Source organism: Mus caroli, chromosome 3, assembly GCF_900094665.2.
Source record: "Mus caroli chromosome 3, CAROLI_EIJ_v1.1, whole genome shotgun sequence".
In the NCBI taxonomy this organism is placed as follows: Eukaryota; Metazoa; Chordata; class Mammalia; order Rodentia; family Muridae; genus Mus; species Mus caroli.
In genome coordinates, this window is record NC_034572.1 from 114,925,527 (window position 1) to 114,938,883 (window position 13,357).

At 47.6% G+C, this 13,357-nt stretch overlaps 2 protein-coding genes across 2 annotated transcripts in view; one reads left to right on the forward strand and one right to left on the reverse strand.

Moving 5' to 3' along the window:
• Positions 1 to 4,284: 4,284 nt before the first annotated feature.
• On the reverse strand, positions 4,285 to 7,681 carry LOC110291018 (serine/arginine repetitive matrix protein 1-like). The gene has a single exon (XM_021157956.2). The coding sequence runs from the start codon at positions 6,744 to 6,746 to the stop codon at positions 6,069 to 6,071; it is 678 nt and encodes a 225-aa protein (XP_021013615.1). The 5' UTR covers positions 6,747 to 7,681; the 3' UTR covers positions 4,285 to 6,068.
• Positions 6,555 to 13,357, forward strand: part of Cnn3 (calponin 3) — a 31,188-nt gene continuing 24,385 nt past the window's right edge. The window contains exon 1 of the mRNA XM_021157955.1: positions 6,555 to 6,899. Within this exon, the coding sequence (XP_021013614.1) occupies positions 6,843 to 6,899 (57 nt within the window). The 5' untranslated portion in view covers positions 6,555 to 6,842. The remainder of the gene's footprint in view (positions 6,900 to 13,357) is intronic.

Genomic DNA, 13,357 nt, shown 5'->3' on the forward strand with positions numbered 1-13,357 from the left:
AGTATGCACCACTGCCCTGACATTTTTATGTTGGTTCTGGAGATGGAACTCCAGGTCCTTATGCTTTTCCAGTAAGCACTTCACCTACCTAAGCCCAGCTTCTTAGGGATTCTACTAGCTCACCACCACCACACTAGAGCAAGCCTCTGGCACATGGACTTCAGGAGCATACCCTCCAGCCAGCCAAACCGTATCATTGCCTGTTTAAGGCCAAACTCCTCACAACTTCAAAGCCCTCTTGCTCTGATAGCTGCCTGACCCTCCTATGCCACCATCCCCCCTCCACCCCCACCCCACCCCCACATCAAGCCTCCAGCCTCAACACACAATTTTGTTTTGGGGTTTTTTTGTTGTTGTTGTTGTTTTGTTTTTTTGAGACAGAGTTTCTCTGTGTAGCTCTGGGTGTCCTGAAACTCACTCCGTAGACCAGGCTGGCCTCAAACTCAGAAATCCTCCTGCCTCTGCCTCCCAAGTGCTGGGATCAAAGGCGTGCACCACCACCGCCCGGTGATACTATGTTATTCTTGCAGACAGGAGTCTAACATAACTGTCTCCTGAGAGACTCCACACAGCAGCTGATGGAAACAGATGCAGAAACCCACAGCCAAACATCAGGCAGAGCTTGGGAAGTCTTGTGGAAGAGTGGGGATAAGAATTTGAGGGAGCCAGAAGGGTCAAGGTCACCACAAGAAGACCTACAGAATCAACTAACCTGGGTCCATGGTGGCTTACAGAGACTGAACCACCAACCAAAAGTCTCCTTGGGCTGGACCTAGGCTCCCTACATGTATGTAGCTGATGTGCAGCTTGGTCTTCATGTGGATCCCCTAACAACTGGAGCAAAGGCTGTCTTTGACTCTGTTACCTGCGTTTGAATCCCCCCTTTCCCTGGCTGGACTGCCTTGTCTGGGCTCAATGAGAGAGGATGCATTTAGTCCTGATTCGACTTGATGTACCAGGGTAGGTTGGTACCCATGAGTGGTCTTCCCTTCTCTGAGGAGAAAAGGAGGAGGGCATGGGGAAGGGGTACTCGGAGGAGCGGAGGGAGGGGGGCTGCAATCAGCATGTAAAGTGAATAAATAAGGAATTTTTAAAAAATGAAAACCAGAGTATTTTTTATAACATATTCCAAAAAAAAAAATGTCACCTGTAAAATAATTATTTAAATTCTCCAGGGATTCCAGTAGTCTTTAGAAAATCATCCTATCCAAGGCCTGGTTTTAAGGTTTATGCATGTGGAGCTCAGAGGACAACCTCAGCTCTTCTCCCTCAGGTGCCATCGCTCTTGGTCCCTCATTGGCCTGGCAGTCAGTAATTTGGCTAGGCTGCCTGGCTTATTAGAACCAGAGACTTGGCTCCTCCTCCCTGGGATTATGCGCACTAGACACCACCCACTTTTACCTTTTTTAAAAAAGGTGCAATTTGGGATTTGAACTCAGACCCTTGTGCTCCATACACTGTACCAACTGAGCTATCTTCCCAGCCGGGAAGAATACGTTCTAAAACAAACAGCAAACTTCCTTTACATCTCTCCAATACCTGCTTTCAATTAATGAGGATCTGGAAATGTAGTTACACTGTTTAAAAGTACCCACTTCAATTTAAAGTGTTCTTCACATTTGGAAAAAATAAAATGCTTAAGATTTTCAGGCTCTCCCTGGTGACACACTCTCTCGTTAGAATTTGGTCAGGATTTTCTGAATTTATCTTAACAGTAAGTGAAAGACACACTGTCAAAAGAAAACAGTTGGCTAGGCATGGTGACTCGTGTCTATAATACCAGTACTCTTAGAAGCTGAGGCAGGAGAATTGCCATGGGTTTGAGGCCAGTGTGGGCTACACAGTTGGACACTGTCTCTTTTATTAACTAACTAACCAACTAACTAACAAATAAGTATCCAGGCATGTTAGTGCATGCCTTTAACCTCAAACAAAAGCAGGCAAATCTTCATGAATTCAAGATCAGCTTGGTTGACATATTTCTGTGGTCTCAACCTTCCCAATGCTGCGACCCTTTAATACAGTTCCTCATGTTGTGCTGGCCCAAACCATAAAATTATTTCATTGCTACCTCATAACTGTAATTTTGCTACTGTTATGAATCCTAATGTAAATATCTGATATGTGACCCCCCAAATGGTCTTAAGCTATAGGTTGAGAACCACTGACATAGTGAGTTCTAGATCATCCACGGTGGCATATGGAAACCCTATCTCAAAGGGGGAGAGGGGTGAGACTTCAAAGAGAATTAAAAAAAAATACAGGTAGCATGTGAGTACAAGAGAAGATGTTAAATGTATGTATTAGAAATCCTGAAATTGCCCGGCGTGGTGGTGCACGCCTTTAATCCCAGCACTCGGGAGGCAGAGGCAGGCGAATTTCTGAGTTCGAGGCCAGCCTGGTCTACAAAGTGAGTTCCAGGACAGCCAGAGCTATACAGAGAAACCCTGTCTCGAAAAACCAAAAAAGAAAAAAGAAAAAAAAAAGAAATCCTGAAATTAAAACAACGAGCTGCCACTCCACAGAAATACACTGAATGTTAGCAAAAGTACAGAGGACCTAAGACTCACCCTTGCAGGTGGGACCACACCCACTCACGTGCCTGTCAAGTCTGGAAGCAAATGCCTTTACTTTCTGAGCCATCTTATTCGGCTGTTTCTTTTTCTTATTGCTGGGCGTGGTGGCGCACGCCTTTAATCCCAGCACTTGGGAGGCAGAGTTTCAGGACAGCCAAGGCTACACAGAGAAACCCTGTCTCGAAAAAACCAAAAAAAAAAAAAAAAAAAAAAAGATTTACTTATTTTATGTATATGAGTACACTGTAGCCACCATGTGGTTGCTGGAACTTGAACTCAGGACCTTTGGAAGAGCAGTCCGTGCCCTTAACCACTGAGCCATCTCTCCAGCCCCCCTGCCCCAAGCTATTTCTTAAAAAGTTAAACACACACCTTTCACCTGCCAGCCTTTGTACTTGGAGGTATATGTCTAAGAGAAATGAAAGCATGTCTTTGTTAATAGCTTGTTCATGAATGACTGCTGTACCTTTTTTGGTGGTCCCTGTTGAGGGTGGTTTATGATCTCCCAACCTACAGTATTGTGAAAGTGACATGCATCTAGTAGAAACTGTACTGCAAATGACAAATTCTTTATATATATATATATATATATATATATATATATATACCCCCAAACACATACATATATACTTAAAGACAGAGAATCTTGACATAGCTCTGACTTCCTGGAACTTGCTATGTGGACAAGCTGGCCTCCAGTTCACAGAGATCTACCCGCCTCTGCCTCCCCAGTGCTCACATTCAGTGGGTACACCATCATGCCCAGCCAAATTACAACTTCTTATCTTCTCCCAGGAAAGTGCTAGGTGTTCTAAGGCTTTCTCCCAGTGTCCAGCAGCAGCAGGGATTCACGGCTCCAGCCAACCAGGCAATCCAGACAGTAACCAGCCATTCAGACCTGGTAACTCACACGTGTAATCCTAGCACTTTCGATGACACAGAAGGGTTACTGTAAATGGGAGGTCAGCCTGGGCTACAGTGAGTTCTAGGCTAGCTTAGGCTATAGGGTGAGACCCTGTCAAAGAATAAAACAAAAATAAGAGGGCAACCCAGAGAGCAACTGAGGGTGATCCGTGCCCAGAGAGCAACTGTGGGCTGCTCGGCTGTGGTGTTCTGTAGGTTAGGTGTGACAATTTTACTTCAATTTATGATATTTTCAATTTACTATGGGTTTATTGGGATGGAAGTACAAAGAAAGATTTGTAATGGCGCCAAACTGTAATCAACTAAAAGATTCATCAGCCAGGAAGTGTGTCATCAGCGCACACTGTGGCTCTCTGTGCTGCACTACTATTAAATAATAAAAAGGCATGCGCTGAGGATGTAGCATACAAAGTGAGTGAATGTAACAATTTGAAATTCTGTTTTTTTAAAAAATTATTCTCAGAGTGTCTACAGCATGCCTACGGAGTCAAAAGGACAGCTCTGTGGCGTTTGTTCTCTCCTTCCAGCTTTAGTGGGTTCCAGGGATTGAACTCAGGCTGTAAGGCTTGGTTGGCAAGAGCTTTACCCACTGAGCCATCCTGCCCATCCTCAAGATAATTTTGCGAAGTTAAAGAAGGCTTAAGGGTGATGGCCATATCCATTCTCTGGTTGTGATGTGTTTTATGGAGAGGGTGTGTGTGTGTGTGTGTGTATGTGTCTCTCTCTCAAAATGTACTTTATCTGTTGTTGTTCAACAGTCTTGCCTCAATTAACGATTACTCTCAATTTTTATTTTTTTATTTTTTCAAATTTCACTATTTGCTTTCAAGTGGAGATCAGGAGATGACTTGATGGAGTTGGCTCTCTTCTTCCTCCATGTGGGCTCCGGAAACTCAACTCAAGTCGTCAGGCTATGCATCCGGCACCTTGCATACAGTGGTCTGAGATATTTCTTGGCCCACTTAACCCAATTCTAAAAGTCTTTACACCCCTCCCCTCTCTTTCCTTCTTTAGGACCAGCACTGGCTGGTCTTGAACTCACAGTGATCCACACACCTCTACCTCGAGGGCCCTAGGACTGAAGGAGTGCTCCCTGATACCTGCCTCCACATTCACTCTTGAACACAGCATTACTTACTCCCAGCAGTGAGTTAAATTTCCATAGTTGTGACTGCTGCCACTATCAACTGGCAGTATCATTTCACATTACGAACCTTTGACTCTCTGTAGTCCTTAAAGACAACCCTGTTAAGTACTAGAAACCACGCCTTTGATGACAGAACTGAATAAACCCCCCATGCATTCTACCAAGTATGATTTAGGCTAGTCAAGTGGCACTGACCACCATTCCTTACCCACTCAGGGCCAAACAGAAGCCCTGAGGTTTGGGGTTCTAAAGGAGAGCTGGGGGTGAGGGGTGAGGGGTGAGGGTTGTAATTTCGACTTCATATCTGGCTCAAGTATTGGTTCTAAAAAGTGGGTTTGGTCTTGTGGATGACAGAGAGCCACTATCACAGGACTGGAAAAACAGCCCCAACTGCTTGTATCATCATACTGGGTCAGCTGCATCATCTTTCTGTGGAAAGAATGCCCTAATTATTCTGAGTACCTTCAGAAGCAATCAGTAAATCATTGGAAGTTACTTCACGTTTCTGCCTGTTTGACTCGTTACTGCTCTATCACATTGCACCTTATAGCGTTGATGAAAAATTCTTTCAGCTGACAGAAATTTTGTGCCTTTTTCTTTTCTCTGTAGCTTAGGCAGACCTCCGGTTCTATCCCAGCACAGCAATCCTTTGTGCTGGGATAGAAAGCTTGAGACACTATGCCACACTCCCTTATTTCTATCCCAGAAAGGTTCAACTTGGGCTATTTGGGCTTCTCTTTCCATGCAGGTGGCCGACCCTGGTCCTGTAGTCTCTTCTGGAATGTCAGCTGTATTTGGGAAACATAAACCAACATACTGAGACCCAGAGGACTAAAACCTGTCCTAGATGTGCCCCAAGACACCATGGAAAGCAGTGACACTCTGGAGGCAGTGATAGCTGTCATTATTAGGAATCTCTGAGTTGCAGCCTTCAAGCCACTAAAACGGATCTTAAATCTACCAAGTAAGTTTTGGGAAAGTGAATGAGCTAACCTTTCAAAGACATATAGCCCAGTGTAGTGCCAGGAACACAGGCAGAGGACAGCGCGCTCTCTCTCTGTTCTCACCTTTCCTCTCTCAGTTTGCCTTCGAGATCAGAAGAAAGGAAAGGGGACGGGAAAGAATACAGAGTGCTGATTCAAAGAGATTAAAAAACAAACAAAAGCAGGTAGACTCCTCAGTCAAGGCAGTCCTCTAATTAAAAACAAACAAACTACCTAGCCTTTTGGGCTGGCTGAACCCCCGGTGAAGGTGCTTGCCGAGGGCAACTGGTGGGAATCCAGAAAAGGACCCAAAAAGCCGTACCCCTTCCCCCCAAAACCAGGCTCTGCTACAGCACTTTCCCAATTTCTTTCGCTCTGCATTCAAAGTTTAGACAGGATGAGCAGGACTTTGGCAAAGAGCGTTGACCGAGGCAGAGGTCAGCCCCACAGGTGCGGCAGCTGCGTGGGGAGGGAGACTTGGCAGATGTCCACGCAGGCCTCCCCCGGCCTGGCACGTGGACTCGAAGGCTGCTCCCGGGGTTTCCAGCGCAACATCTGGGCGCGCTGTAGCCCGGGAGGAGACGGATGGAGTGGCTGGTCAGTGGCGGGCCAGCTCGGGGAGGTTCCTGTCCCCCTCCACCGTCGGAGCGCCACGGATGCCTGGGAGTTGATGAGAACCAAGGCGGCTGAGAAGCCCCTAGGCGCCGGGGCGGGGCGGCCGCAGCCCGCTGACCAGCGGGGAGGAGGGGCGCCGAGGTCCTCGGTGGCGTGAGGGCGGGGCCGGGGGCTGGGACCCCGCGGGAGGGAGCGCCGCGCCCGCCGCGCTGCCATTGGCCGGGAAGCCCTGGAGCAGGCGAGGGGGGAGGAGGCGGCGCTCCATTGGTCGGGCTCGCTGGCCAATCCCTGGAGGCCCCGGGGGTAGGGGGGGGGGAGACCAGGCTGGGGGCAGAGCGTGCGGAGCCGCGGAGCGGGCAGCGAGCAGGGCAGCCGGTCCCAGTCCAGAGCGACCCGGAGCCTCCGCGGGACTCGAGTCCTAGCGAACCTCGAAGCATCATCCGCGTCCGTCTGCGGCGTTCCGGCTTCTCCGGCGCCGCGCAGGAGAGCGAGCTCGTGCATCACCCGCGCGGCCGCCGCTGGGGCTAAGAGCAGGGACACCGAGGGTGACTGACCGCTAGAACCCGAGCACAGCCCTTTCCAGTCGTCCAAACAGCCATGACCCACTTCAACAAGGGCCCTTCCTACGGGCTCTCCGCCGAAGTTAAGAACAAGGTACGCGCGCGGGCGGGCTGGGGGTCTGCCGCGGCGGTGGGGGCGCTGCGAGCCGCCGCGGAGAGACGTCGAGGCTGCGGGAGAGAGAGATGCTCCTCGACTCGCGGAGCCTGGCTCGCACGCGTTGGTGCTGGCTTTGTTCCCGCGCCGCGGCCCCGGCGGGCGGTGGGGTTCCCGGACGCCTGGAGTCCCGCAGCGCCGCAGGGCCCGCTCCAAGGCTGTAGGATGCGCCCCTCCGGGAAGAGGGCGCTCCTGAGTGGCCTGTGGCCCTTAGGCGGGGCCCTGCCTTACGGCTTGGTCTCCGGGAGTTGCCGCCCCCGCCATCCGCCTGGGCTGGGGCTGCCGCGGGACCCTGCGTCTCCTCCCATTCCATCCTGGCCCCCTCCTCCCACAAGCGAAGTTGGGCGGTTACGTGGCCAACCCGGGCCCCTCATTGTTCCTTTTCTCCTCCTCCATGGGAGAGTGTCCCGCCGACCCCTGGGACCCGCGGGCGGAAAGGGAGCCCGTCGGTGGTGCCTTGATGCAATCGCCGCTAGTGCGGGAAGCCCAGACAAAGCCTGAACGCGCAGCCTGCGAGCCTGATCAGCTGTAGATGAGAGACTTAGAAATGCAGTCCTGAGAAGTTTGCAGCGCGTTGAATTGTCACGATATCTCGGCAGGGTCGCTTTTGTTCGAGGTTTATTTGCTGTGGCGGGTTGCAATTTTGGAGTGACTGGAAACTGGCTGCGTTGCTTTGCCGTGTACTCATCTCAAGAATGCACCAGGGTTTATCTTTCAGACGTTTGGCCTGGGAAAGAGATGAGAGGCGTCCCCCTCCCCAAATCCTCTCCTTCCTTCCTCCCTGCCTGCATTCCAAGTCCATGACATCAGGGGTTTCGGGGAGTGGGGGTGACCAGCCAATCGGCGTGGAACTGCGCACAGACCGCTCATTGTCTCCCTTTTGCTGTTCCGGCCAAAGCGCCACAAAGGAGGGCTGCTGTGGTTTAATTCCCATTAACTTCCCGGGAGCCGAAGCATGTCAGGATTGTCACCACGCTGTCCCACCTCCGGTAGAATAGTTTGGCATCATCAGGGCTACGAACACCCCTGGAGTTGCGGGTGTCTGGGGTGTGAAGGGAATTTCATAGAAGTAATGAAGCGTACTGTTGTCAGACCCAAGCGAGAGTGGTTTATTCTTTCCTGATGTATCTAGCGCACCCCTTTGTAGTTCATCTAGAAGATTCTAAACAGTCTTTGAAGCTAGGGACTACATTTTATTCTGTGTTCAAAAATTGTAATCTTTGGGGGTTTTAACCTTTTCAAATGTTTTTTCTGTATAAAAGTTTTCCTAAAGAGGCAGAAAAGTTAGTTTGGACGACAGCACTCACCAACTGAAAAACTTCGTTGCAAAATAGCGGTCCTTCGAAGTTTATAGCTCCAGCTTTAGGAAGTCGAGGGCGTTGGCGTGTGAGAACTGGGTGGTTTGTGCCCCGGTGCCGCTGGGCGCTTGATTTGCAATTCCCTCTGGGATTATGGCGCCCACTGAGTCTCTTTACCTTTGCATTGTAAATGAGGGACTGGTGACTTTGGCTGCCTTACAAGTGACTTGACTTTTCCTGGTTCTTGGTATCCAAGCTGGCTTTCTTTTTGCTGACTGGAGTCATTGCTTCTCCCCCTTGTAGTTCATATTGAGCCAACAACTCCAGGAAATGCAGAGACTCAGGCTGGATCACTGTAACTGTAAGAGTTGGAAACAGTAACTCCTCAGGGTTTTTTTGTTGTTGTTGTTGTTGTTTTTGTTTTTGTTTTTTTCTTGTTTTTTTTCGAGACAGGGTTTTTCTGTCTAGCCCTGGCTGTCCTGGAACTCACTTTGTAGACCAGGCTGGCCTCGAACTCAGAAATCCACCTGCCTCTGCCTCCCTAGTGCTGGGATTCAAGGCGTGAGCTACCACACCCGGCAACTCCTTAGTTTTTTAAGACACTTTGGAATGTTGTAAAGGCTGGAGGGATTAAACGCCAAGCCCATTTAAAAGAACAAAATAAAACGAAACACCCTCATTCATTTATGTAGGGGTGTCACCCAGGACCCTTTCCTAAAAATTTCTTTTGATCTCCCCAGAAGAGGTGCTCTGTGATGTGGGAGCACCCCTGGGGTTCCAGCCTCGTTTTCTGATCAGGGTATGACTGGCCCAAGGTCACTGAAGAAACTTGGAATATTCTAAGAATTTCAACATGCAGTGTCTTAGTTAAGCACTTAGGTTCAACCCCAGGACCGGTTGTCTGCCCCCACCCATCCCCTATTTCGGTCATCCACCTGTTACTACTTGACATTGTAATGATTCCTGTAATGATATTTATCATCTGTTCTGGGCCCTGAAACCAAATCTTCATGCTTGAATGAGATGTTGGTTTTTGGCCAAGGGTGTAGGACTGTTGGACAAAAAGGATGGGATGTACGGAAACACGGATTTGACATTAGATCTTTACAGTCACACCTGCTTTTTTATCATGTGTAATTTATGACTTGATTAAACACCAGAATTTTGTTTTATCATTTTGTGTGTATGGGTGTTTTGTTTGCATCTATGTGTGTGTACTGTGGTCCTACAGTGCCTGGCTCTGAAGGCCAGAAGAGGGCTTTGCATCCCCTGGAGCTGGAGTTGAGGATTTGAACCACCAGGTTGGTCCTTGGCGGGTAAGATCTAACCCAAGTTCTCTGCAAGAGCAACAGTACTCTTAAGGATTTAACTGTAGCTCCAGTCCCCCTAATTTTGTGTCTTAAAATATCATTTAAGTTTTGAGGAGGTAGTGTGGAGTGAAGAGTTCAGTAGATATAAATTCTAGGTCCCCCTTGGCCAATTCCTGCTTCTGATGATGTGGGCTGTCTGTTGGCATCCAGATCAGCCAAGTAGAAGGAAATATTACCATCCCTGAAATACGTTATCTTGGAGGAGCGGCTGCTTCTGTTGTTGTTCAGTGACTGTCTTGTGAGTGTCTGCTCTCTTAAGTAATCACTTTGTATCCCAAAGCTTATACTGGTGAAAGCAGTCCACTAGTGGACTGAAGGAATCTTTGATCTTAAATACTTACAATCAGTAAAATGCCTAAGCAGCACCTTTGAAAATAACATTTATCTGGTGAGATGCCAATGCATTGCAGAAACATATACACTTCTTTAAAAGGGCATGGGGGAGGGGGTGGCGGCAAGAAAATATGAAAACCTGGATTAGAAAAAAAATAGACTCCTCAGTCTGCATTGTGAACACACTCGCTGTTTCTGCTTTGCTTTTTTGAGACTGAGTATCGTGGAGTTAAGGCTGGTCTTGAATTCATTTTCCAAGAAGGATCTGGAACTCCTGTTCCTGCCTCAGCCTCCCAGTTGAGAGCTGGGATTACAGATATGCACACTGGCCAGTCTTTTCTCTTTTATCTATTTACTTGTTTGTTTGTTTATTTTATGTAAGTACACTGTAATTGTCTTCAGACACACCAGAAGAGGGCATCAGATCTCATCACGGATGGTTGTGAACCACCATGTGGTTTCTGGGATTTGAACTGCCGACCTTCGGAAGAACAGATGGTGCTCTTAACCTTTGAGCCATCTCTCCAGCCCCTGGCCAGTCTTTAAATAACAATAAAAGAAAGAGACAATAAAAGGATCAGTGCCAGTGATCTCCCCTGAATCCAAAGGGGGCCCTGGGAGTAGAAGGGGACCCCTGAGGGAGGATGGATTCCCTCATAAGATACTGTCCCAGGTAAACAGGCTCTGTGTGGACTAGAAGAGAAAAAAAGAAACTGAGAACACAGTAAAATCGACAGATCCTCTAAGGAAGAGCAACATTTCCTGATGGTTGGGTCTAAACAAAATGTTGGAGCCAGGAAAGCTGGCCTGGGGCGGATGTCTCAGACCCTATAGCTCTCTGGGTAGAGGTGGGAACCAGCTGGATTGGAAGGGTGTGGTGCCCGCAGTGGCTTTACCTCCATGTGCTTTCTTAGTGGAGGCCGAGTGTTAAGAAAGAATGAGATAGGAACGTGAGATCGGAATGTGTGTTATCCTCAGCCTTCTGTTGCCACTGGAAAGCCTGGTTTTAGCAAACCAGCTACTTGAAGAATCTTCTTCGTGATCACGCCCAGTAGTCCTCCCAAGTAGCTAAACAGTCACATACTAAAATGAGGCCTGGGACCCACAACATCCTTGCTTGCAGCTGTCTGTCCTATGCCTTTTGAACAGACAACTGCTTTTCAGGATGGCCAGGATCAGAGGATCTCCTAGGTGACTCTGGTATAAATTGTCATGTCTTTAATCTCAGCACCTGAGAGGCAGTGACAGGTGGATTTCTGTGAGTTTGAGGACAGCCACATCTGGCACACCAGATTCACAGTAAAAAAAAAAAAAAATGTGTAGCTGGAATTAACTTTTTTCCTCCTTAAAGTCCTGAAGTTAAAGTTAATTTCTCAAAAAAAAATTTTTTTGTTATTGTCTATTTCTTCCTGTCAGAGATTAAAATCTGGATCTTATTCAGGGATGGATCTCAAGGTCTGTAGTAGGTGTTTTTGAAGGATAATATTAGAGTTGCTGTGAAACTAAATAAAATTCTCATTTTAAGAAATGAAAGCCGAGGACTGGAGAGATGGCTCAGTGGTTAAGAGCACTGACTGCTCTTCCAGAGGGCCTGAGTTCAGTTCCCAGCAGCCACATGGAGGCTCACAACCATCTGTAATGAGATCTGACGCCCTCTTCTGGTGTGTCTGAAGACAGCTACACTGTCCTCATACAAATAAAATAAATTAATAAATCTTTTTTTTTAAAAAAAAGGAAAGAAGTAAAAGCTGAGAGGTGGCTCACACCTTTGATCCCAGCACTCAGAAGGTAGAGACAGGAGGATCACTGTGAGTTGGAGGCAGGTCTGGTCTACAGAGCTAGTTCCAGACAGCCAAGGCTACACAGAGAAACCCTGCCTTGAAAAACAAACAAACAAACAAACATAACAATTTTTTAAAAAAAGGAAACATATCTCGAAAATTGTAAATATGTATCAATTTAATGACTGTATCAGGAATAGATTTTGCTGTCTTCTAACAGCTGGAAATCAGCGCCTCAGAATAGTCTCCCCTGTAAGACAATGCTGTTGTGCAGGTCTGATGTGTTTGAAGGGCTTAGATGTTTTTGTTTTGTTGGTTTGTTGAGACAGGGTCTGACTACGCAGGCCTGGAACTGGCTATGTAGACTAGCTTGCCTGGAACTCACTGTGATCCACCTGCCTCTGCCTCTCAAGGGCTGAGACTTCATAAAGAAGTGTGTCCTCATCTGGCCATTCTTGTTTTGTAAAGCATTGTTCTGTGTATACACAGAAAACTTAACCACTAAAATAATAACATCTTTGTTACTAATTTGGGGATTATCTCCTAGGGGAAGATCTTTCTTGAACTCCCAGTTAGAGGGAAATAGCGGAGAGCCCCTCTGGCAGGTCCCCTCTGACCAGTGCTACCTCTGGATCAGTCTGGCTATCCGGCCACAGCAGGGTGTTTGCTGTTGGAGGGGACTAATTGTTGAGGTTTGTCTGCTAGTTTGTGTTTCTTCACTCCCATCCCCTCATCTTGACTAAAACATAAAGAGGATGCATTTCCCAAGAATAGGAGAGGTACCACACCTACCCTCGGACACTTTTGTTTTTGTTTTTTTTAAAGATTTATTTTATGTCCGTGAGTACACTAGTACACTGCAGCTGTCTTCAGACACACCAGAAGAGGGCGTCAGACCTCATTACAGATGGTTGTGAGCCACCATGTGGCTGCTGGGAAATGAACTCAGGCCCTCTGGAAGAGCAGTCAGTGCTCTTAACCCCTGAGCCATCTCTCCAGCCCTGGAACACTTTCTTATCATGCTTACTGTCCTGTGGCCTTTCACAGTTTGGGAACATTATATTGTCAGCTTCTATCTGCAGTTTTAGATTTCAGAAACAGGCTGAACAGGAAAAAATTGCCAGTGCTTCCAGTACGAGAGTGAGTGTGTGTGTGTGTGTGTGTATGTTTGTCTGTGTGTCTGCCTGCCTGCTTGCCTGCCTGCCTGCCCATCCTGTATGATTGTTTACCGTCCAGATGAGGACATGAGAATTAGTTTCTCCCTGTCATGTGTGGGTGTGTTACCTGCATGTATGTTTAGTGAGCTTTCTCTCTGCACTCCATTCACTGTATTCATAGTTGTTAATATTTGTGACTATATGTTTCTCTTTTAAAGCACAATTGGATGGTTTTGGGTTTTGTTCCCCTATCGTTGTATCCACCTTAATTCCTTTTCAGGGAGAGTTTGTGGTTTGTCTTTACTGTGGGGCAGGCCCTATGTTCTTGACTTTAGCCATATTCTGTGTGCATTGGTTTTCTCTGCCTCTAAACTCAGCCATACATGACTGTTAAGGCCTGTCTTCTTGTATCCTCAAAATTTTTAGGTAAGTATTTCTGGGAAGGGGAAGTACATCTAG